The sequence below is a fragment of the Mastacembelus armatus genome, chromosome 1 (genome assembly GCF_900324485.2).
Source record: "Mastacembelus armatus chromosome 1, fMasArm1.2, whole genome shotgun sequence".
Taxonomy (NCBI): domain Eukaryota; kingdom Metazoa; phylum Chordata; class Actinopteri; order Synbranchiformes; family Mastacembelidae; genus Mastacembelus; species Mastacembelus armatus.
The window spans coordinates 3,221,905-3,248,752 of NC_046633.1; the positions used below are offsets into that span (position 1 = coordinate 3,221,905).

Genomic DNA, 26,848 nt, shown 5'->3' on the forward strand with positions numbered 1-26,848 from the left:
GTTTGTGGTTGTTTTATGTCTCTGTGGTAGTTTGCCTATAGTTGTTTGGCATTGCCATGATCATTTCGTGGCTCTTTCTGGGATGTTTTTTGACCAGGGCCCCCTAAGGCTTTGAGCCCTATGTGCCCTGAAGACCCTTAAAGTGGGTGGAGGAGGATGTTCCACAGCCTGGTAATCCAAAAGTTGTTCATATCAATGGCTTTTAAAGCACTAAGCATGGATTAAACTATTAATAAAACGCATTAATTACAGCTTGTAAACCTTTTAGAACCGTGTTTATAGAAGAAAATGTGTTTTCTCATCTCAGAAATGGAGCTGATACTCCTGAAATGTATTGGAGGGGGTTATTTTCAGCTTAGCCTCTTCCTTCTTGTTTTGACAGGGCTGAGTTAAAGGAGTGCGCCAGGTGTAATTAGCGATCGATCCGGAAACAAAAACCGGTCTCTCTCTCTCTCTGTGCCTCTCTCTCTCTCTCTCTCTCTCTCTTTCCTCGTGCTCTGCCTTCCGTTACTCCATTAACCGCGTCTCTGACGTCACAGGGCGATTAACGCCTCTTATTGGTCCCGCGAGCAGACAGAGGAGCCCTAATGAGCTGGCTCGCGCGGAGAACGAGCAGGGTTGACATCTCGGCTGGACCGTAAACGTGAAATACCTCGTAGAGCCCCGAGTCTCTGCCGCTTCTCTGTACACACCGCACGGAGCCGCGGGAGACCACCGTCTGCCTGGGTTCCCTTCTCTCCCCTTGCGCCTTCCTCTCCTCCTCCTCCTCCTCTCCGTGACTTCTGACTGCATGTTCAGCCACACTGCCTCCCTCTGCAGCTTCACTTCGGCCCCGCCGCAGCCCGGGCGACCATGGACAGTCGGGTACTCGAGCATCCTCACGCCCAGTTCGGAGGCTCCTTGGGCGGACTGGTGGGTTTCCCGTACGCGCTCGGACCCCATCACCACCACCACCACCACCACCAGCACGTCTACGAGCTCGCCAGCGGACACCAGCTGCAGTCCGCGACCGCCGTGCCCTTCTCTATAGACGGATTACTTAACGGCTCCTGCTCGGCCTCGGTGGTCAGCTCCAACCCGCTGCTGTCGTCCGACACCCAGCAGTTCAAACTCTCAGGTAGGCCTGGATCTTTTTGTCTGATTCATCAGCAGGTCAATTAATCAAGTGAGTCAGTCAGCCTTCATTTAGAGACTCGAGGTCCTTAACACACTTGCATGGAAACGTCAGTAACTTGCTTTATTGGTCGTTTTTAGTGGACCCTGAGGGGGAAAGGTACATTTTCAGTGTTTGACAACAGAAGAAGAAGGAGAAACTCAGCCTGCAGAGAAAACGCTGATGTGGAAAAAGTTTTGGAGCTTGTGAATAAAAAAAAAAAACAAAGGTTTTTGCATATTTTAAATGTATTTCTTGACAACGCTAAAATATAAGGAAAATGTACCATAAAGAAATCTGATGTAGGCTGCTTCTTCTTCTTCGTTATCTAATGGTCAAAACTGATATTTGCAATTACTAAGAAAAAAACCCATAATACATCAAACACAGCACAGAGTGTGTTTGTTAAAGACCCAGACCTACAGCGAGATTCTCCGGAGTTCACAAATTTAAACTAAATGTTTACTAAGTGTGAGTGAGGGGAGTTTTACACTAAACTGGTGCTTTACGAGCAAATTATGAACCTCTCTCTCTTCTCTTACACACACACACACACACACACACACACACACACACGCTTGTACAAACACACACGTCGACAACTGCAGATTCTGGGGACCCGGATAAGGACAGTCCAGGTTGTAAACGGAGACGTACGAGGACGAATTTCACCGGGTGGCAGCTGGAGGAGCTAGAAAAGGCTTTCAACGAGAGCCACTATCCAGATGTGTTCATGCGGGAGGCGCTCGCGCTCAGGCTTGACCTCGTGGAGTCCAGGGTTCAGGTAAAGACACGAAGAAACAGCCACGTATTTAAAGAAACATAAATCAATTTCTTACTTAGAGGTTTGAGCTTTCCCCCCAGATTTATTTTTAGTTCAATACATCTCAATCTTAAACTAATGTTAAAATCCACATAATATTCTATCATGAGAAAATATCAGGGGGGCGTTTGTTTTGTTTTGGTATATGAAGGCCTGCCCCATAGTGAGATAGCTATTTGTCAATTATCAAAGCATCAATAAAAGGTCTCTTGAATTATGCATGGAGACGACCTATTGATTTATGGGTTAATAAAAACAAGGCTATTTACTGAGCAAACCAGGGGGTGAAAAATAGTATTCTTCCTTTAACGTATTATTTTTTTAATGGAATTATTATTTACATTTTATTCACATTTTTATTCTTATTTTGTTTTGATATAACCTACTTTTAGAATATCACTTAAAATATTTAAAATGAGAATTTTAGATTATTACTACTACTGATGCTATTATTAGCGTTGTTGTTGAAGATGATAAATGCAAAGTGATAGGAAAAGCATGATATTTTAAGAATATGTTAGGTATGAATAGAATTACTGAATAATAATAATAATACAAATAAAAATAAAAGGTTATTAATAAATAACTGAATAAAAATTATTAGGCTATGTAATAATATACAAGATCTTAATATTATATTTTTGGCAAATACTTTAAAGGAACAAAACGCAAAATAAATGTAATTTTGTTAAAGGTAACGCTGCCATCTTTAACATTTCATTCTACCACTAAAAATACTAATATTGCTACTGATAAACAACAACAACCACGGTAGGCTAACAAAGGGATGGAGCCTACATATTATTTAGGTAGCCCGTGTTATTTTACAGTAGTGTTTTTATGACAGGCTATTCTATGGAGCCTACATTTTACGTATTTTCCAGTGCTCCAGTACCATTTTACATGCATGGTTGAATCGAGTAAAAGCGGGACAGAGGCAGCTCACCGTTGCTGTATGTTGTTTGGGGATTTCGCTCCTAAACCTCAGATTATTGTTCCCTCAAGCTGCTTAACGCTCCTTTATCACCAGGTTTGTGTGGCAAAGATATAACGAACATTAACAATTCATAAGAAGCGCCATTGTCGCACATGATGTTGGTTTCCCATACTTATTATGCAACGTTCGCGGATCCTGTTTCTGCATGCTAAACTCCTGGCGTTATCAGCGCCGAACATGCGGCTCTGAGCGCGCCCAGAGGCCGGGCAGTGAGAGCTCTCAGGCGGGGGAGGCTCTCTCTCTTGGCTCGGTGCGCAGAGGAGGAGAGCCGGGGATTGTCGTGCGAGCGTTAAGCCTCATATGAGCGGAGGGCTGGGTGTGGAAGAATATACAGAGACGGGATATGGATGATTTAGCTACGGTACAATTAGGCGTAATTGGCGAAGTTGCCCCTGACACAGACTCATTGGTAATTAACACTGGAGCATCTGTGCATCTACTGGTCCACCGCTATGACCTATTAACCCAGTGTGCTCTTCAGATGATGATTGCTCCACTAAGCAAAGAAAGAAGGAAGAGGTCAAAAATTTCTCTTGTTTGAGGCTTTGTGGATTTTTTGCAGCAGTTGTATGAATTGGATAATGATTTTGACACTGATTTATCAGTTCTGCCATGGCACTTCTGTGGTGTGTTATTGTCTAAGACTGTAGATACACTATAAATAACATTTTGTCCAATGTAGCCCACCTCAGTGTCTTATTTGTCTGAAGGGGTTGTAAATATTCTGAACACCTTAGATCTAAATCCAGGAACAAGATCTAAAACAACACAAACCTATAGATCTTAAAAATGCCAAGATAGTTTAATGAAATCAGCTTTGACATATTGTCAGACATGAACAATATGGACTTTAAAAAAAAGACAATTTATTGTAGAGTTAGTTTTGGATTAGTTTGCATTGCAGAGGTATTCATGGGTTTTTCATGTAGCCAAAGATCAGCAAATGCTGTGTTTTACAAAGTTTATATAATCAGTACCATCCTAACTACTGCTGCAGAATTATTTTAAATGATCGTTATTGCTTTGCTATTTTTATATTTTAGTCTGTAAAATGTTTAAAAAACAAAACAATGAAAAATGCTTTAGACTCATGTTTTCTCTCGATGATAGAGAAAATAGTAAAAAAAAAAGCACATTTGTAGCATTTTCCTAATAAATTACAGAAACAACTGATGGACTATTAAAATCATTTTCTTCCAAATGACCAATTATTTCAGCAACTGTCCCAACAAAACTGTAGAAACCAGTGCATGACATTAAACATGGTGTTTGACAGATGTTTGCATGGAAAGCCCTTGATTCAAGCAAACTACTTCCCATGTGCCAGTTTTCCACCTGTGTATGTGTGTATTTCATGTGTGTTTATGTGTGCATAGGTCTGGTTCCAAAACCGACGTGCTAAATGGAGAAAAAAGGAGAACACAAAGAAAGGGCCAGGGCGGCCTGCTCACAACTCCCACCCGACCACGTGCAGTGGGGAGCCCATGGACCCAGAGGAGATCGCACGCAGGGAGCGAGAGCGGGCCGAGAAGAAGAAACGGAAACAGGAGAAGAAGCTGCTGAAGTCCCAGAACAAACTTGTCCATGGTGAAAGCTTCCACACACCTGGTGGGTCAGAGAGTGACAGCGGGGTCTCCCAGTTCACCGACACCGAGCAGCAGTCTTCAAACCTTAATGGGACTATTCACATTGAACTGCCAGCAACAAAAGGTGCAGGAGGACACCAAATTGAATCCAGCTGTGACCAAACAAGACATGACTTCAGCCAACTGCAAAACCACCAAAACCAAAGAACCACAGGAGAACCGGAGCAGGTTTCTCCAGGCAGCACGCACAGCTCCAGTCCCGGAGGCCCGAGGTCCTCCGCCCTGCAGAAAAGAAACCCTTTCAGTGTGGAGAGCCTCCTATCTGACGCCACACCTCGACGTAAAGCTCAGCTGGACTTTCCCTCGCTGCCCAGTCAGAGGACACTGGTGGGTAAAGGTCATTTCTTGCTTTACCCGATTACACATCAGCCCCTGGGCTTTTTAGTGCCCCAAACAGCCCTGAAGACCTCACCGTGTCAGGACAACATTAACAGGCTCAGCCTGGGACAGAGGTGTGCTCCGACTGAAGGGAGCCCTGCTCCTTCTGATCTCTCCAGCTATGTCACTAAGCCTCTAAACTCGGATCATATGGAGCATAACACGCAGCATCACCACAATCACAACAGCAATAGAGTGGATGGAACAGACATGGAGGAGTGTGGTGGTGACTGCAGTAATGGAAGATTTCCTGTTTCTCCTCCACCAAACAGTGTGGCTCAGACGGCTCTGGCCAGGCTGACCTGCACACAGTCCAGTGACAGCAGCGAGGAGAGGAGTCTAAAAGTTGAAACGGAGGCAGCGACCAATAGCTGCCAAGCTGCTGAGCAGTGTGCAAAAGAGAAGGGTGCAAGAGAGGAGCGAGCATCTCCAGACCTCTCCGAGTGTCTCAAGGCAAACACAGACTGTCAAGAAACACCCGGAACAGATGGAGAGGATGTCGATATGGACTAACACTTGCAAGGAGCAAACATAAACAAAGGACCAGGAACACTGCTCAGACTATTCAAACATTCCCAAAGCTCTGATGAGACACTCTAAAACATATCAGGAATCAGGAGACTTAATTCTCATCTATTTTTTAATCATAAAGTGTGATCAATCCAGATGGCCCCCAGAAGCTGTGGCTATCTTCATATTCAGGCTTTAGGCCTAAACACCTTTAGAAGCAGGTTCTTTTTCTCTTTTTGGTGACCAACTTGTAACAAAAACTAGGCTACGATTAACATCTCACACAACAAAAATCCTCAGATATTGTAAAAACAAGAAAATAATATTTATATGTAAACGTTTTGATAAATAAAGTTATTGTTTAAATTGAATCACTGTCTTTCCAGGGCCACACTGAGGGGGAAAGGGAAGACAGGGGTTGCTGTGTGGCAGGGCCTTGGATCATGGCGACTGGAGTTTTGTCGTGTTACAGCAGATGAATCCCCACTTTTTCTCTGTGTAGTGAGCCAGAGCCAGGGCTCAAGTCCGTCTGGCTGTTTGTATTTATTGCTTTAACAAATTTATTCATTTGAAAGGCCGAGCTGGAATGAGGTTAGTGGCCGCGGGCTATAGGACCCTGCGCCTCCTGCTGAGTTTTGATATGAAAGTAATTATTTTCCCACTGGCTGCTGCGGGTCTCGAGGCAGTTTTTTCCCTCCTTTCAGCCCAAAGGGTTATTAGACATTACCGATTTCTAGTGATATAGAATCACATAAACTTCCTACAATAATAGAATTAGCATGAAAGGCAGGGGTGTCAAATTGAAATGGGAAAATAATAGCCGCGCCAGCTGCACCGTGTATGTGTGCGTGCGTATGCGTGTGTGCGCATAGTCTATTGAGCGCGAGGAGGAGGAGGAGGAGGATGAGATGGTAGATTCGTGGGGCGGAATTTTCATGAGCTGCCGCGGTTGTCAGACGGCCCTTGTAGTCGGCTATATTAAGATAGATGTTCGATGATATCCCTCATTGTTCTGTCGCTTATATTGATGTTGCTGCGTTATCGCCCTATTGATCATGTGTCGCACATAATAGGACAGGCGCGCGCCCGCCTGCCTGCGCCTTTTTACAAAAGCGCCTGGGCCCCTCGTCATTTGTTCTAATAGGACTGCGAGTCCCTCGGGGGGAGACAGATAAAGATATAGGGGAGGAAGAGGGAGAGAGCAGGCGAGTGATGTGCCAGGCCTGCATTAATAATTTTGTGACCAAATGTTGGCTGAGCGCAAAGAAAAAGAAGAAAGGTGGGAATATAAAGTGAAGAATGGCTGAATTAGAGCTGTGTTCCGGGAGAGGAGAAGCCAAATTCTCCTAAATATTGCAGGTGTGTGCCCACGTGCACTCGCTGGCCGTGCGCGCACCCCCCGTTTAGGAAAGTGTGTTTAGCTTATGAAGTGTAAACGCCACCAATTCCCTGGAAACTGAAATCCCAATTATTAAAACCATTAATTCTGGCGAGCCAGCGCACGGAGGAGCCGTGTTGACAGCCCGGCTAAATATCCCTGATCCCTCCCGGTCACCTCGCCTTTATTTGCAAATAAATTGAGGGGGATCCGAGGGACAGAGCTTTACTTTGCTGCGCCGACCTAAAATGAATTTCCGTGCCTGAGTCCCTTTAATAATATTTACATAATTTTCGCTCAGTGACTCTGCTATTTGCGCTGTAGGAAGCGGGGGGCTTATAGGAAAATAATTAGACAAGGGGACGAGGAGGGAACGAGAGTGAAAAACAGCAGGAGGAGGATGGGTTAAAAGCGAAGCTGAACACTAAATTCCCAGACAGCTAAAATCAATGAAAGTAATAACCCTATTATTTAATTCATAAGGACATTATTTTCGCATAAGGCCTGAGGAAACGTCCCCTTCGACCGAAACAATCACATTAAATCGTTCATTCTGTGCGCGCTGTGTAAATTTCGACTTTTATTCTCTATGTTAGGTTCAAGAGCGCGATTAATTAGAAAATATAGGTTTGATCTCCCCTCAGCAAAGGCCTTTATAGTGCTGTGTGTGTGTGTGTGTGTGTGTGTGTGTGTGCTGAGTGTGGGAAGAGACACGACCCAAAAAATGAGTCTTTAAAATGATAGACCCTGCTTCAAATAATTAGAGATTACCTTAAGACACAGGCTCAAGTGTTATTTACAAAAAGCTATAAAATAGGCCTCCAATGCAACATATCTGATCCTGCACAAACACTGTAAAACAGTTTGAAGATGAAGCACCAAAATGTGAATGTAGAAATCACAGTAATTAGCCTTTTCAGCCCAGTCTTTAAGTGGCTCACTATATCTACAGTAGCCTGTGTTTAATTGGTTGTCGCTTCATTAAATAAGGAAGATATAGTTAATATATGTCTGCTGTAGCTTTATTTAATTTGGCAGTAATGAAAAGATTAGCCCAAACTGAGTTATTGGAGGTGCAGGTCTAACAGATACGTGCTCTGGTGTGATTCCAGCTGCACATGGGCTTTTATTAAAGCATTATATAGTTTTATATTTCCATTTTTAACAGGACTTTTCAGAATTGTGATTTAATGTCACTGAGCTGCAGTTACTTGTCAAAACAAGAGAAAAACATCTATCCAAGGTGAGGTTTAGCTGCACCATGAAACACTGGGTGAACTCAGAGTGAATGAGAGAGAGAGACAGAGAGAGAGAGAGGGAGAGAGAGAGAGAGAGAGAGAGACAGAGAGAGAGACAGAGAGAGAGAGAGAGGGAGAGAGAGAGGTGTTTTGGTGGCACCGACATAAATGACCAATCGATCAAACCGAGCTCGGACCGGGCAGACCCTCCCGCTGTGACCGTGCAGACCCTCCCGCTGTGACCGTGCAGCTCATGCATCACACTTTATGAATTCAATTTCAACCGGGAGAAATTTTCAATTTGAACGCGCGATCATTACGGCGTGGGGGGATAGCGTAAATTGTTTTTGCTCTATTATGCATTCGGACGCCATCATTTTTCTTTCTAATTACCGAGGTGTCAGTGCGGCCTGTCACCCGGGCGCTGATTTTCAATTTAACTGATCATCATACATTCATTTTCCCATTTGATAAATCTGCCATCTAGACGCGCCCGCCATGCCCGGAATATTAAGCGGCGCTGGGGCGCAGTAATAGGGGGATGTGTATGCGGCAATGAGCGCGGATCAGCCAGCTAATTTAGCACCTTCCACATTCCCCGTCTCCATCCCCCATTTCCAATTCTCAAGAGGAGGCAAGAAAAAAAAACAGGAGGGGAGAGGAGAGAGTCCAATGGCTGTCTAACCTCCAAGAGTGAAGAAAAAACCCTGAGGTTAGGACGAATCAGAGGAATAATGTCAGAGAAGAAGAGAGTCCTCCAATCCGCCTTGTTTTTCTTACGCAGAAGCAGGATTAATTAACGCTAATTGAGTTCTTCAATAAACGTTTCTTATTTAATAGAAACAAATGTGCACAATTAATTATCGACGCAATTTCAAGAAGCTATTACAATCGGGCCCTCTACGATTCTCCGTCACCACGAAGTAAATTAGCAGCTTTTCTCATTTATGTTGAGGAGTCTTTGATCCGGACTGGATGGGCCTACAGCCAACGCCAGGGATCCTCTATTAGACCGACCTGACTCAGAAACCGGTGCTATGCTGATATACTGGGTCCATCTAACAGACATGAGACAACATGTGATCAAATATATTTAGGGTGTCCATATCTTTATAAATATTCATAATAAGAGGCCTAGAGTGGTTTCTAACAATGTCATTTTGTATTGTGGAAGGTCTTTGGTACAAACTGAATAGTCTATTATTCCATAATTCAGTTTCCCAGACTTATTTTATATCTGTTCTAAATTCAAACACATCAGTCTTAATAAAAACTCACTTATTAGTTTTTCCTGGAACTTTCAACCCATTCTCACATCTTCATCACTGCTGTGAAGCACATGAGGGCTTTGTTTTCACTTCTCAAAGGTTCTATATAAATGAAGTTATTATTATTCATCATCAGGCGCATAATGAGATGTAACAGTGACAGAAAGCTGGATCTACTGCGGTTTATTATGTCAAGATCACTAATTTTACCTTTTTAAAGTAGCTCATATGAGAGACGAAACAAAAACAAAAGTTCAGATTTGACGAAATCATGTCATTGATTTTATCTGAACTCAGTCAGGCCTCAGTCATAAGCACCTGATGACTAAATGTTCAGTGACACCTGCTATAGGAACTGATGTGTGTTTGCATTGAGTTCAGGGGTTTGGGTATAAATCTGATGGTAGCTGGTTCCTTTCTCACCCTGTGTAGTTACCAGCTCCAGAAACAAACCTAAAATTAATCAGACTGAAACTTTATGGTTTTTCATATTTTCACGAGAATGGCTTTAAACACGATTAAAAACCCACAGTGAGAAATGTCACATCACTTCCCTGCTGCAAAACATGGTAACATACAAATAATATCCCTATGATCTGTGATTGCAGTACTTTTTTAAACAGCGCCACCCTTCTACATATTAAATACGTCTATTTGGATTTCTCTGGGTGGAGTTTTACAGTTTGTCTGGGGTCCAAATGTCACTGGATAACATACTGTACATGTCTTTGTCTGCGAATGAGAATCAGTTATAGCTCATATAACATGTAAAGCCTAATATATTTTCTTTATTTGGTGCATTAACAAGGTCTTTTTCCCCTTGTACTAAATGTCCAAACCCAATTTGTGGCAATATTTTTTACATATTTGATTTTAATTAGGTCAGAGGACAAGTAAAACACATTTAAAGTTAAAAAAAAAATGTTGGACTTTGCAGTTATTATTTTAACACACACAGAAGGGGGCCCTGTGGGACACCAAACAATGATCCTCAGTGTCAACAAACAAAATCTGAAAACCTTTTCTTAGTGTTTCTAGATGCTGACTAGACTAATAAAACACAAACATCCCAGTAAGCCCACCTTGTTTAAATGCCAATAGTCAGGAGAAGTGTGTTGTGTGTTGTGGTGTAATGAACGTTTATGGGCACAAAGCAGCTTTGGTTTTGTCGTGTTCTTTGTTTCATTAGCCCAGTGGTTGTAATAAATGCCAACGAGCCAACGGGATAGATTTTAATTAAGTCAGTGAGAGATGAGTGGAGTGACACAGAAAGCGGGGCTGGGCGGAGAGATGGAGGTGGAGGGGGGCAGCTTTTCAATAAATCGGTTCGCTCAGGGGTTAGTCGGTGATTTCCTCGGCAAAGTGTTGGGGCCGAGCAGAACGCGCAGTAATTTGGTTGATAAATCAGCGGCGTTAGGGGCATGAAGCTTGCCGGTCCACCGGTTGGTTCCGCGTGTGATTTATGTGTTACCCGGGGGTCGTACACAAGCCCATGACAGTCCAGGATGAATTAACCAGGAGCCATGCGCGCTCCTAATGAGCGGGTATTATTTCGCACACACCCCTCCTTTAAAGAAAAGTGTGAAGAACGAGCCTGGCACACGACCCTCCCCTCTCCCCTCTCACCCACCTCCCGTCTCCACTGCGCCTTCCCCGAGCTCGCATTGATTCAGCTACACAGAGTTAAACACGCACATAGAGACACTGTGTTACAGCATAGCAGAGGCTGTGCAGTAGAGGTCTGGCACCAACTGATCGGGGTTAACTGAAGCATAGAAGTGTCAGACACACGCCCCGACAAAACACTCAAACACACAAAACAATTTCATCACGTATTGATCCTCAATAGTATCCTCACATTTCTATATGTAGCTGAGCCTGTGGCCTCCACGTTGCATCCAGAGCGCAGTGGTGTCCTCACTTAGCTGAAGGAACAACAGGCTTACTCCTCTGTAGAAATAACAGCAGGAGGTAAGTTATTAGAAAAAAATACACATGATCAACACTGCAGAAAATGACTATTAAAGCAAGTACTCTGATCTTTTACTTCAGTAAAAAGGCAGAATACACAGAAGAAGCAGCTGAAACAGAGAAATTAAAAGCTCTCATTTTGACTGTTATATTATTGGCTATTATTATTATTGAAACATAAGCAACATTTCAATACTTCTAATGTTAACTAAGGTTTGACAGGTTATTCTGAGGGTCACATACTTTATGGTCTCAGATGAAGTTAGGCTATTCAGTTAAAAAAGGAATACTTAAGAAATGGACAACTATAGCAAAAGTACAGTACTTGTGTAATATACTTTGCAGCTCTGTAGCCTATTGATTTAGCCTAATATTATTACTGTAGCATTTACTGTTGCGGTAAAGTGGAATTCATATTTAACTATACGCTGGGTCGACAGCAGGGATGAATAATTGATAAGTCAAGATGTCAACGCTGCTGAATACTGGGGAAAAAAATGGAGTTTGTGGGAGGACATTTACTTTTCATGTCATCAAGAGATGGAACTAATGTTTGTAATCATCCTATTTTATGTGTTGATCATATGTTTGAATCTATCTGAAGCTGTCGGACAAATCCAGTGAGATAAAATGTGTAGTATTTCTCTTGGAAATGTGTATAAAGTAGCCAAAATGGGAAATACTCAAATTAAGTATAAGTACCTCATAATTTTTCTTAAGCACAGTACTTCAGTAAATGTACTCAGTTATATTTCACCACTGCACACCAAGTATCTGAGTATCTAAAAGGGATTTCCAACAATTCAGCATTGTGTTTCCAAAAGCTTGGGAGACATACAGGGCCACATTAGAAATCACAGCAGGCAACGCAGAAACATCCTGACTATTAGTCTCTAGTAGCTACAGGTCAACCTCCAAAAGCAGCACATTTCCCATAATGCATCTCAACAACAACATTCATTAGACTGCCTGCCTGATGAGTCCATACCTATTTCATATTTACATATGATGAATCATAAACTGAACTTCAATAGTAAACTTGGTGGAATGCCCTTTTAAATCCAGGCTTGCTAAAGTCAGCACTGCAACAACAGGCTGTGATTTATCGAGGCTCAGTAAAAAGTTTTCAAATGCATAATTGGTTAGCTGTGTGTCCTGAATTGCCAAAGCAAAACATCGAGTAAATCAAAACGCAGCCGTCAATCAGTGCTGACTCAGTTGTTTTTAGCCCGTATGCTGATTAGCCTGCAGCTGAAAGACCGTCTAATCTGGAAACTGGATTAATAGTGATTGGATTTCAAAATTCATGACTTTCATGACTCACTTTCATCTATAATTTTAACACATAAAAACTGTTATACTGCAACTAACTGATCAGGGTGTTTGTGAGATGTGGCTAATATTTTCACATTGTTTATAGAGCATGGAAATTGTTTCTACCAATATCAGGGCTCTGTGATTTGAAGAATCTACATTTTTCCAGTGATCACTTCAATCTGGGAATCTCTTGGGATGTTCAGCACAGGCAGTGGGATTCATAAAGACATACATTCTCATAGATTAGTTTCCCTGTAGAGTTACAAACTGGGCCTGGGTTTAGGGATTCAACGCTAAATTTACAGTACAACCAGTGTTTTTGCAGCCTTTGCAGAAACCGTCTGGCTGTGTTATTTATGTTCCCAGCACTCACTGACTTTGCGCTGAAAATATCAGTTTTAGGCCTGATTTCCATGCGACACACTGCAGCAAATGATTTTATCTATTATGTGAATGGAAAGGACATTTTATTGGAGGACTAAAGGTAAGATTTTTACTGTACACTGAATGCAGTGTAGGAAGACATGATATCCCCCTAAGAATGTGAGTTATGCTATCTTTTAACACCAACCATAATGCTCAACAATGACTAAAACTGGACAAAAAAGTAATCTGGTTAAATAAAACTACTCTGTGGGTTAGCACATTAGGTTTTAGTTATATGGCACAGGGATATAAGCTGCTCTTTTCCATCCAAGCCACACGAGTCATTTCTTAAGTTTTATTGCTTGGTTGTGGGTCTCATTGCCCATCGCTCACTGCAAAACAGAAGAAAAGGTATCAGTTGAAAGATAGTTCTGCAAATAAGACCACTGTCCATGGCAGTCAGCAAATGCTTACTGTAATTGCTAAGATTATACAGTCTGTCGGTGTATTTTAAAAAGGACAAACAGCCAAGTGACAGAGCCAGAAAAAAACAAACAAACTGGTTTTTACAGGCCCTCCTGCATACTTCAAAAATGAATCTACAGCATGTACACACCTCCTCAAAATATACAAGTGCTCACGAATAAAAAAGGCTCTCCTGTGGAGCATGAGGTTTCCTTTGGAACTGTGAAACTGCAATATAAAGGCTGAGGATATGTGAGTTTGTTTATACAGTCACAGTACAACAGTGAACACACATTATACATTTCACTGAGACTGCAGCCACTCCTGTTTTGTGTTACCTGTTGTACTAGCAGCTCGTACAATGTCCATGATGCCTCCATGTGACCTTCTGCTCGAGCTGCTCATTGGCAGTCCCACAAATACTTTGCTATCAAGCATTAATGGCAGCAGTTCATAACTCCTCAGCAGTGTTCTCAGTGCCAACTATAAACGAACACTGCCATTATGGTTAAAGTGTTTGTGTCATGTTCAGTTCCCCTATTTCATTCGTGACTAATCAGACAACTCTCTAACCGCGTACCCCTGTGAACTTTGAGCAAGTTTGCTCAGTGCTCATTTGCTCAGCACAAAACTGCATCAATGATATTTAACAACTGGCTGTTTGAGCACTTGCAGCTCTTGAATCTACATGAAACTTCATCAGCAACATGATGGAAAAACATCATTAAAATATGATTCAGCGATAAAAAAGTTAAAGGGTACAGGAGTGGGTGTATAAAAAAAAAAAAAAAAAGAAAAACTTTCGGAAGTAACTGCTTGTGCCAATGAGTATTAAATTACAAAACCTAAAATTTAGTTGCCCTAAACATGAACTCAGCACTGCAGCTGGAAAGGCCTCTGTGAGCAGCACATACTGTGGGCTGAGGCTGGAAAACTCAGAGCCTTGTTTGAGAAGAAGAATTTATAATGAACAACACAGATCTGAATTGATTTGCCTCTTGGATCATGCAGGTTAAAGCAGAAAAGGTGATGTTGATTCTTGTTATGTCAGTAATGGCATTAGGTAGAAGGCTGAATTATCTCCACTCATGTTTAACCTGGCACAGATTGCACACATTTTTTTTTATTAACTTACGATTAATCATTTTTACGTATCCAGACGATTCGGGTATATTCCTAAAGTGGTGTTGATTTTTAACAGTTGTTGAACAAAAGACTCTCAAAATGGAACTGACTTTGACATCGTATTTAATCCAAAAAAGAGTAACTTACTGATTTCTTGGGAATTCTGTTGAAGTGGATATGCTTTTAATATAAACAGTGAGGTCAAATATGTCGTTTGAGAGATTATGTAATGGGTCATATGCTCAGGGTAACACAATACTCAGGTGATGTTACAGAGTCTCTCTTTAGAGCACCCCCAGATATCAGGGCAAAGATTGGAGATTTGTGTATTTATGTATGTGCAGACTCCCACGGGCTGAGAATAGCACACTAAATATTATCCTACTAATCTCTGCAAAAGTTCAGCAACTCTGCAAAAATGATTTATGTAGTACGACAATGGTGAGATGATATTTCAGTTGATGAGGATGTTGATTGCTTTTAATATTTTATGAGCCATATTTTTATTATTTTTGATCCAAAATAACAACAGAGTACAGCTGCTTCCAGTGCCTTTACCTGAGTCCACATCCACCATCCAATAAAGCAGAGAAGGACAAAAGATTTGATGTTTGTTTCCACCTGATTCATTCAGGAGACACTTGAAGCATCTCTTTCTATTTAGTGGCTGTTGCTGTCCAACCTGCACTTCATAACAGTGGACGAGCTCATTTCAGCTGAAAACCATCAAGCAACTAACAGAAAAGATCATAAGAGGGCTTTCATTCAGCTCGCTTGTGGAATGAGAAGAACAATATAATGATCCCACTGGTTACCACTAAGTGTTTACACTTTTCTTTAAAAGCAGTGCCACTTGTTTTCATATTCTGTTTCTTTTCTGCTGAACAGTTTTCATGGTGTAATGTTTGTACAGTATGTTCTCGGCCATATTGGCATAGTACTTTCATCACCTTTGTAGAACAGAACAAAAAACTCCTGAAACATGAGTCTTAAAACCAGCAGGATAACTACGAAAATGATGGCACAGCTTTCCTGAGCACACTGGAATAATCACTGAGCAAATGCAAATGTTTTGAAATGATGAATTATTTCTAAATCCTTATGGTTTTCTGGATGAAGCTATCCCATCGATACATCAAAAGTTTAGACATTTTAATTAAACTTGTTAATGATTTAATTAATAAAATTCAGTGCAGATTGTTTTCGCTCTGTGTTTCTATGACCTGCACTCCAGTAACTGAATAAGTGAATCTGAAAATCACACAGCTCATGCTCTCAAATTTCTCACTCTCAAAGAATGAACAAATATTCAGGCAAACTTCTGTAGTCATATGTGACTTTAAAATAGGGGCACCATGTGTTTAATATGTTGCGTGGGGACATAATAGAAGCACAGGTAATTTCCATATTTCACATGTGAGACATCACATGTGAAAATGTCAGTATATACAGTGGGTACGGAAAGTATTCAGACCCCCTTTAAATTTTTCACTCTTTGTGTCATTGCAGCCATTTGCCAAAATCAAAAAAGTTCATTTTATTTCTCATTAATGTACACTCAGCACCCCATCTTGACAGAAAAAACAGAAATGTAGAAATTTTTGCACATTTATTAAAAAAGAAAAACTGAAATATCACATGGTCATAAGTATTCAGACCCTTTGATCCTTTAACTCACATGCTGTCCATTTCTTCTGATCCTCCTTGAGATGGTTCTGCTCCTTCATTGGAGTCCAGCTGTGTTTAATTAAACTGATTGGACTTGATTAGGAAAGGCACACACCTGTCTATATAAGACCTTACAGCTCACAGTGCATGTCAGAGCAAATGAGAATCATGAGGTCGAAGGAACTGCCCAAGGAACTCAGAGACAGAATTGTGGCAAGGCACAGATCTGGCCAAGGTTACAAAAGAATTTCTGCAGCACTCAAGGTTCCTAAGAGCACAGTGGCCTCCATAATCCTCAAATGGAAAAAGTTTGGGACGACCAGAACTCTTCCTAGACCTGGCCGTCCAGCCAAACTGAGCAATCGTGGGAGAAGAGCCTTGGTGAGAGAGGTAAAGAAGAACCCAAAGATCACTGTGGCTGAGCTCCAGAGATGCAGTAGGGAGATGGGAGAAAGTTCCATAAAGTCAACTATCACTGCAGCCCTCCACCAGTCGGGGCTTTATGGCAGAGGGGCCTGACGGAAGCCTCTCCTCAGTGCAAGACACATGAAAGCCTGCATAGAGTTTGCCAAAAAACACATGAAGGACTCCCAGACTATGAGAAATAAGATTCTCTGGTCTGATGAGACCAAGATTGAACTTTTTGGGGTTAATTCTAAGCGGTATGTGTGGAGAAAACCAGGCACTGCTCATCACCTGCCCAATACAATCCCTACAGTGAAACATGGTGGTGGGAGCATCATGTTGTGGGGGTGTTTTTCAGCTGCAGGGACAGGACGACTGGTTGCAATTGAAGGAAAGATGAATGCGGCCAAGTACAGAGATATCCTGGAAGAAAACCTCTTCCAGAGTGCTCAGGACCTCAGACTGGGCCGAAGGTTCACCTTTCAACAGGACAATGACCCTAAGCACACAGCTAAAATAACAAAGGAGTGGCTTCGGAACAACTCTGTGACCGTTCTTGACTGGCCCAGCCAGAGCCCTGACCTAAACCCAATTGAGCTTCTCTGGAGAGACCTGAAAATGGCTGTCCACCAACGTTCACCATCCAACCTGACAGAACTGGAGAGGATCTGCAAGGAAGAATGGCAGAGGATCCCCAAATCCAGGTGTGAAAAACTTGTTGCATCATTCCCAAGAAGACTCATGGCTGTACTAGCTCAAAAGGTGCTTCTACTCAATACTGAGCACAGGGTCTGAATACTTATGACCATGTGATATTTCAGTTTTTCTTTTTTAATAAATTTGCAAAAATTTCTACATTTCTGTTTTTTTCTGTCAAGATGGGGTGCTGAGTGTACATTAATGAGAAATAAAATGAACTTTTTTGATTTTGGCAAATGGCTGCAATGACACAAAGAGTGAAAAATTTAAAGGGGTCTGAATACTTTCCGTACCCACTGTATATATATATATATAAAAACAAAAAAAATCTACAGACTTCATCATGTGAAACAGCATTTCACTTGCAACATGTGATTATTGGATATTTCACATGTGAAGCATCATATTTTACATAAAAATGTCATGTGCATTTTTGTAAAAAATAAAACCACGTAGCAAGATGGTTTATAGAAGAAAAACAAAAACAGTATCATAGAAATTCAAAGCCACAACATTTCCAGACTAGTTATGTCACCAATATGCAATCGCATCAATTCCTACATATCTTTACCAAAAGGCTTGTGATAATTAAACCTGAAGTGCCCCATTGAATCTATTTGTAATTAAAGAAAATGCTTAGTAAAGGTTATGAAACATGACGGGTTGGTGATAACTTGCAAAAGAGGTGAAGGTTTGTCACTGAGGACAAATGTCCCCCAAAAAGACAATAAGTACAGCTGGTAAATAAAGATTTGTTGGTTTGATTGGACCCTTTCTTGAAATGTGTTTTCAATTAAATTATTGTTATAACCTTATTCTTTAGTATGATAATAACAAAATACTTTTAGTAGAGAAGTACTTCTATATGGTATATAGTAAGAGTAGTCATGTAGGAAAATTCCAGGGGGTGGTAATCCGTGAATTTCTGCAGGCAGCTAAAGCCACCCACAAGTAGAGTCTCCAGATGCTACTGTTTGTAAATCTGTCAGATGGAAAACATTATGGATGTCTATAGGAATTACAGACAACTCAGAATCTCATCAACAGAGAGCGCAGGACAAACAGAGAGATTTGCTTACACCATGTGGAAAAGTCTGCATGTGCTAAAGGAGCAGGGGCATTTGCATATTTCTAAAAAGCTAGAAAAATCTATTAAAGCAAAAAATTAAATACTTCATCTGCCAGTTCCCAGCGTGCACGTCCCAGGAGTTTGTATTATAAACGCACCGGTAGCTGAAACTTTTGTTTTACTTGTGTGCGCTAATCTCCACCCTTTCCTGCTCCTACTATCATTTTGTTAGACGTTTTTTCATATTTATTTAATAAATGCCCAGAATGCAAATTGTAACTTTGTGTGTCGAGAATTAATGGAAAAAGCCCTAACTGTTAAATCGTAAAATTTGAATTAAAAAGTTCCCATGTAATGCATATCAAACATTTATTAAAGCCACGCAGAATAATTGAATTGTTCTGCTGGTCTAGGTCTGATTTGTTTAACTAAATTCTTTGGCTGTTGAAGTGTGATACAAGATTTCCCGCAAATTCCATTAAAGACACAGGTATCTTTTGTGTATTTGTGCATCTCCAATACATATCAAAAATTTTTTATCTTGCCTTTCCACTCTTCTTCCTATCTAAGCCCCAGCTCTGTCACTGCTTATCCACATCTTCAGTGCTTATCTGCATTGAGCCCCTCAGTGAGATTTCAACCACTGTGCCATGCAGTGGAAGCAGAGGCTGTCAGTCAGCTGTGCCAAAAAGATTGAAATCAGACAAGGAAAACGGAAAGAACAAACCAAAGCAAGGGTGGGAGGAATAATGTAAAGTTAATATAATTTCTGCCGTGAGTGAAAGCAGCCTTGACATACAGTGAGCTTATGGAAAGTGAAAAAATTAATTCAGCTTCTTCTGCTCATTTAAATGTCAGCTTCTGTATCCCTGAAAAGAAAAATACAAACATCTGGGAGAAGGTCTACTCTCACTTATTGGGCTGATTATTAAGCAAAGCTTATAATGTCAGCCTCCCAGATACACACTATGAAAACGTGTGTCCTGAACACACACACACACACACACACACACGCACACACACACACAGAGTAGCCCTGGAGGAACTTTGTGTTTTAGTAAGCTAAGTTTCACACATTGACTGGAGGTGTCCTTGCTTTCTACTGGTGTAATTATCACTCCGGGAAAAGTGTTTCATTAGGAAAGCTCCTCTTTCAGACACATTACTCACAGAGGGCTGGACACAGACACCCTGGACAACACGCACGTATGCACGTGCACACACACATACATGAACACCATCCACACAATCCAGTCTTTAATTCATCACCCCTCATCCTGGTCCTCACTCTGATCTGTTTTTCCAGATTTCTTCACACATCTTTCTGTTCATCTTCCATATTCTGCTTATTCTTTGATGTTAACTTCTTTAACTCAGAGACCCGTCTTTTTTTTTTTTTTTTTTTTTAAACCTGTCAGCTATTAAAGCTGCCTCTGTTTTAAACTGCCACTGACCAATTAAATCGAACGAAGATATCTTCACTTGTCTGGCGAATCGAGCACATTTTAGTGTCTAAATGTGGTAATTCAACTTTCACTTTAGTTGGGCTTGAGTGCCCAATTTTCTTTGGTTTCAGACTATCTTCGAGCCCTTCTCCCTTTCCTGCCTGTATCATCTCCCTATCTGTCCGTCCACCACCTCCTCCACCATTCACTTCCCTGCTGCCCTCTCTCTTGCTTGGGAGGCCTGCAGGTCTGCAGGTTAATGACTCGTGAAGTGTGAAAACATCCTGAGACTCAACCAGAACGAAATGCTGTTTCCAGATGTGAGTCTACAAATGTCTGGATGTTCACTTGAAATGAGTTGGAGAGGGATGGGTGGAGCAGAGTGAGAAGATGGGGGGGGGTGAGAACAAAGTAGCACACAGATGGGGGAACGCATTAGAAAAATGAGAGCATTAAAAATGATCAGAAAGAAAAATGAGGGAAACAGGACAAAGAATAATAAAAAAAAAACAACAACAAAAAACTACAAACTATTTCACCCTGCTGCTGGTCATGACTCTAGTGCTGAACCTCATATCATACTTGTCACTACTCTGCAAGTAACTAATGAAAGTGTGTATATTTAGTGTGAAGCAGCCCATGAGGACTGTTTTTCTTTAATAATGATTAAAATGTCAAACAAAAACAATGTTTGCAGGAAGTGAAAGCCATGTGCTTGTGTAATATTCGATTTACACATATGATTTATGTAAAACATAATGTCAGTGCTGCTAAGGACCTGCAGAGGACCTATAGCATCCATGATACCATTCAAGTATAACCCAAGGAAACTTCTAAACATTCAACTCCAGGGTAATTCTAAGCTTATTAATGAAAATAAACTGATTTTAAACGCCAGATCAAAATGGTATTGAATAGCCTATTTAAGCTTCTGATCAGACTATTGTTATGGCTCAGTCAGTCCCTACTGACCTATTGGAAGGTTCAGTATATTGTTATTGTCCCATAGTGCCTGCTTTACATAAGTTACGTCATTGCGATTAAAGTACAACTTGTTATGTTCAGACATTAAAACATCTTGGTTAGATTGAGGAAAAGATTGTGACTTGCATTACATCTGCCTACATCCACCATGGGTCACTGTGCTGTGGCTGCACAATGACAGGTAGTAACATTTTTAGGGCCCTACTGTCCTGTGCGTCTACTGTATGTAGGTAACGCTTATTCAATAGCATGACAACAGTCAAATCGGCTTTTAAACCACTTATACTATATGTGATGCATAATCAATAAAAACTCTTTGTTTGTTTGTTTCTCATATTTCACAGCTCAGCTAATGGAAGGCATAATGTTCACCGTGTTTACTACTGTAGTTTAACTTGTTAGCTAATGCTAATGAGACTGGTTAATATTAATGCTTTGTTTAGGAAGATGTTTGGTCAAAATCAATAGGATTCATCCTTTTTAGACCACAAATGACACTATACATCAAATAGTTGTTGAGATAATTCATCTGATTTCATCACTGGAGCCACACTACTGTAAGCTTAGTCAAACATGGAAGCAAAACTTTGAAAACAAACCCTAATCACGACAGAGCTACAGTCTGAGACACACTCTGATATAAATCAACAGTGTATCTGTTGCATTTAAAGGCACCTGCCAAATAAAAAGCCAATCACCCACCGCACATCTGCAAGAATGTGTGTGCCTGTGTATATGCATGCATTTGTGAGTCAGTGTGAGTATGAGTCCATAATCTGGCGTAAATAATGACATCTCTGTCCCCTGTCCTCTCCGGTGCCAATTCCACTAATCATTTATTCTTGGACGCTGTGAGGGTGTCAAAGCTCACACTCCTGCCTCTGAAAAACAGTGTTACCCTCACAGCACTGGTCCTTGCTGTGTAACTGCCAGCTTGATCGTGTGTGGTGAATAGCTTTAATATTTTATCTTAAACTATCATTACAAATCCACAAAGATTTGGTAAAATGAACTACAACAAGTATATTCACAATACTTCCTAATAAAACTTAAGTTTATGACAAAAAAGTGTCTTACTGATCAGGTTTGCATAGAAACACTTACTGGGTACAATAACATGAATTACACCAGCTCAGGTTCAATAAATGCATCTACATTTATTTTCATTTGTCCCATCACAGGCAATTTTTAATTTTTTGCCAATAACCATAGTGGTTATGGTTATCTATCCCTTACCTAAACCATAAAATATTATAATGGTATCTCTGTCCCTTAGAAATGACATTTGCCAAAATTCAAATGCAAATTATTGTGTGGATACTGGGCATATCTGTAAAATGTTCACTGTTTTCCAGCAAATTATCAGACCTTACAGTTCAATATTCACACATCTACATTTGATTAACCTTAGCCAGTGGCTTTGTTGCATTAAACTAATCACAGACAGGATTAGAGATATGAACCCCGATCATGGGTGTGACAGCTATATACTTTGTAGAGCCGCCATCCATCCACCCTCATGACCTCCTTGTGTTAATACAAGACATTTTTATTGCACTATATATGATCGCTATTCCTAGGAGACAGGGCAGGTAATAGTTATGTAGACACAGCAGGAGGAAATAAATACTGGTATTGAATAGTCAAAAAGCTTGCTAATTAATGTAATGGAACTTACTCTTTCATTTGCCAACAAAGTGCAGTGAACACACAAAGTATGACCAGTCAAAACTTGTCAGCAGATACAAACATCAGTGGAGTTGGTGGAATTCAAGCAGCTTAAAATTAAACCAATTAAAACCAGCCTGAACCAAAACTGATCGGCTGAAAGCGAAAAAACAATACATCGACTAGTGGCTTTAAAAAGTAAATTTCCATCATCTATTTTTCAGTTAGGTCAATAAATGGCATTTACAACAGCACATTGTCGCTCTGTTGTTTGCACTTATGAATAAATATTTGTGGCTGCACCTGGGTGTGATTTAAGAGGCTCTCCATACTCGTCAGTGAGTGTGATTGAGCTCCGAGGGGTTATGAGAGAAAATAAGTTGAAAACAGGACACAATCAATGCCATTTACCCAATAGACTCGTAGCATTTGTGTGTGTGTGTGTGTGTGTGTGTGTGTGTGTGTGTGTGTGTGTGTGTGTGTGTGTGTGTGTGTGCGTGAGCGTGTGTGTTTACCTCAAGTGTGACTGCATTTAACGTGTCAAGTTGGGGAAAAACAACCAATTGCCTCTTAGCACACGCTTTATTGACTAGTGGAACACACACACACACATACATTTACACATACACTGCAGGCATATTGACTGGTTGAAAGGAGAAACAGGTTTAAGGCAATTAGAGGAGTGTACTTTCTGCCAGAAACCCACTATGATCCTTTTCACTGCAGTTAGCCAACTACCCCTAAAGTGTGACTAATATTACATCAATGGAAGAAAGTAAAACAAGCCACTGTGCTGAACACAGCTGCTGTATCTCTACCATTATCACAACTGCACCATACCAGCAAATTAAAGGTTTACAGCCCTTTCCTAGAGATTATGTGAAGTACATAATGAACACATGTACAAACACACTAATTTAATCTAAAGTTGTTTTTCTTACACTGGGCCTGGCATTGCTGTGTGGTAAAGTCTTGTGCACTGCTGTGCTGCTATAAATTGCTTGGTGGTTGTGAAGGTACATTGACGTTGTGCTTTTAAGAAATCACCTACTGTTTTTAAATGTCAGAGCTTATTGTTTTGTAAGTGTAAATTCACAGGTGAGCTAAGTCAGTTTACTAGAGCAGGATGAAACTAATTAATACCATTTAAAGGTGATATCTAGGTGAGGATGTTGTACCACATCTGTGCCTAAATCAAAGGAGTGTTTCAGGCAATCTTTCACCCAGGTCTGCTGTTTTTGTAACTGGGTGGGTGAACATTGCTTCGGTTTGCTTATGGTTATTTGCATTAGACCATGTGCCATTTAGGTTATGTGAATATAATTGAGACAGTTTAGTTCCTGAAATAGTGTCCCTATATATGCCAGTTAAAAGTGATTGTAAAATCAGTAACTAATGTGTCTATGATGTTACAGTACTAAAGTAAAGGTTATCTTACACCTTCTGAAGTGTCTACAGCTTCCTTTATGTGTTAGATTTAGCTTGGACAATCTTTGGATGGACTTTAAATGCCAGGAGACATGGCTCTGTAATTATTTGTCCAGTAGTCGCAAGAGCTGATCTGGTATATAATATATATATTAACCACTTTTATCACAGAGCTAAGACTGAATCATTCCAATAGAAGGAACATACGTGACATTTGTTTTGTCTGTCATCACGTTACAGTTACAGTTGGCCTCCTTCAATAAGCTGATTTCCCCTATATACAACCATGTATGAGCTCTGAGTTCAGAAGAGCACAGTGCTAGGAACAGCTAAGATACTTCTAAGAAACCTCAAACTCCCAGGACCTGAGACTGAGACACACACACACACACAGACAAACACACACACACACACACACACCACTCGTAGGGGTGAGAAGGGAATTTTTTTCCATTTTATATAGATATATATTAACACATTGCAGCCAGTTTTATGCTACTTATAATTATACTTATTAAACAAAAGAAAATTAAGGACCAGTGTAGGATTTTTATATGTAAACATACATCACACTAAATATCTCAATTAAAGTAATATTTTGACATGTATTGATATATTTTAGCTTTTGGTTTCTATGGTATTCAAGATGTTGTGTGACCCGACAGATATTAAGGTTAATTTGTCTTCAGAATTTAACCCTTCTACTCATTCTATAGGTGGAAAAGATAATATAATTGTTTATTAAGACAATGAATACTTAGGGTTTTTTTTTTCCATCAAGAAAGGAAAATTTCTCACAAGGCAAAAGGTTAATCCAAGATTTATAATGAGCAAATAAAAAGTAAATAAAGAAACTTAAAAACAGAAGAGTTGTGTGAACTTTGTCATACTAACCCATACTTTATGACATTTAAATCACAAACTGAAAACCAAAAGATATTGCTTCTTCACATCCAGAAAAGTGAATAATCCACTATCACTCTAGTCACTTTTCAATTTATGGTGCTTTACAAGAAGATCCCTGCAAAATGAAGAATTCCTGAACTTGGCTGTTTTAAAAAGCCTTTTTAGATCTCATCATTATCAGCATATATTTATATATTTCTGTGTCAAGTCAACAACAAAAGCTTTTGCCGATTTGGTTCCTAACCTCATGTTAGCACAGCAAACAACACAATCAACACGTCACTACTAGTCCGTTAATTCTGATTTAGCTGAGCAACCGATGCAGCGAAGGTCAGAAGGTTAACAAGCTTGTTGTCTGAGAAAAGTTTTGCAGCAGCTGAGCATCAACAACCAAATCAGATTTTCATGCTTCTTTGCTTCTGTGGTTTTTATCTTTTGACTAGTAGTTGTATCCATTCACAGCGCTACAGGTAAAAGTTCTGTTTCTTTCATTTGAAAGAATAAAAGACTTTCAGTAACAGATGCGTTCATGTAACTGTATAACAGTGGGTCTAATTTGAGCCTGCTTGTGAAAGCTGTATCACTGCTTTACAACACTGAACTGGACTGCACTGTTAAAATCGAGGCCACTCACGCCAGCTGCATTTGGTCAGCACAGAACAGTCCACAAACCAGATTGGTGACATTGTGGATGTGGGATAAGGGCACAAATTTATCAAAAGGGGGTCCATGATCAAATATAGAACTATTCTGGGTGCTTGACATAAAACGGTCTGGGTCTCTTCATGTGAAGTGGTACACAATCATTTCTGTTCCTCTTTCATTTTCATCTCTCCATCTGTCAGAGCGTTCAAGTAGCTTTATATCACTCGACAATGTTCACACACACACACACACACACACACACACACACACACACACACACACACACACACACACACACACACACACACACACACACACACACACACACACACACACACACACACACACACACACACACACACAGAGGGAGGGAGAGAGGGACAGAAAGGCAGTCATAGACAGCTACATACAAATACTAGTGCTTACTGCTGTAATCCTCTCAGACAGGGCTTCACGCAGCCTGTGAGAGGTCAAAATACACTGTGTGAACATGGAATGGGAAGAGGGGAGATACTCACAGCACCTGAACAGAAAGAACCTGAACATTTCAACATAAAAATGGGCACAGTTTAGTGCTTTGGATATACTAAACTAAGTAAATAAAAACTAGTGAGCTATCTGATTAAGAAACAAGTAAACCTGGACAATGTTCACAATTTGACCTGAGCACCAAGATCCTTCTCATTCATTTTAAAATGATCAGTAACTTGGCACAGGTGGACTTGAGCAGGCATTCATCAAAATAAACTGACGCTGATCTCCACAATGCACGTCCAGTGGCACTTTCACATAAGCTGAAGCGTGGCAGCAAATACCAGAGAGGACAGATATTGATATTGAAAAATGATATTAATATTGTGATTATTACATTCAGACATGGTTCATAGTTATTAGCTGCTTTGTCAGATTACCAGCTTCTCTCCTACCAGTTGCTGTTGCATGTTTGAAAACTTGTCTGATGCAGAGGGAACTTGCAAAATTCAACAACGTAATAACTAGCATCACACTGCACAGTCAGATTGTCCATCTCAATGTATAAAACATACAAGTACTTTAAGCATAAAGTCCCATATACAACACATTAGAAAACAGCTACACTTTTACCTGCATGGCTGTATTTGCAAAAAACTATCTGCTCATTAACCAATTAAAATTTTAAAATCAGTAAAACCGTTATTCCATGCACTCTGTATTTACGTATCTCTCTGCTTGTCTCCTTCTGTGTATAACATGTGTTCCAGTGGGAGTACTTGGTTCAGTTTGTGTTTTATAAACATTTGAGTATGCCCACAGCTC

The 26,848-nt window shown here is 40.5% G+C and overlaps 2 protein-coding genes across 3 annotated transcripts in view; one reads left to right on the top strand and one right to left on the bottom strand.

Moving 5' to 3' along the window:
• The window catches only part of LOC113128364 (ubinuclein-1), a 60,081-nt gene that overhangs the window by 16,769 nt on the left and 16,464 nt on the right, over positions 1-26,848 (bottom strand). The gene's annotated exons all lie outside the window — the stretch shown is intronic.
• Positions 853-5,510, top strand: LOC113128365 (homeobox protein unc-4 homolog). Its single transcript, XM_026303649.1, has 3 exons — positions 853-1,117; positions 1,762-1,937; positions 4,350-5,510. Exons 1-3 carry the CDS (start codon positions 853-855, stop codon positions 5,508-5,510), a joined length of 1,602 nt encoding a protein of 533 aa, XP_026159434.1.

What these genes read in the sequence shown, in the direction of transcription:
- LOC113128365 (XM_026303649.1), top strand. Translation starts at nt 853, where the DNA reads ATGGACAGTCGGGTACTCGAGCATCCTCACGCCCAGTTCGGAGGCTCC. An exon ending in CCAGCAGTTCAAACTCTCAG is followed by an intron (nt 1,118 to 1,761) that starts GTAGGCCTGGAT and finishes CGACAACTGCAG; the next exon opens with ATTCTGGGGACCCGGATAAG. An exon ending in TCGTGGAGTCCAGGGTTCAG is followed by an intron (nt 1,938 to 4,349) that starts GTAAAGACACGA and finishes ATGTGTGCATAG; the next exon opens with GTCTGGTTCCAAAACCGACG.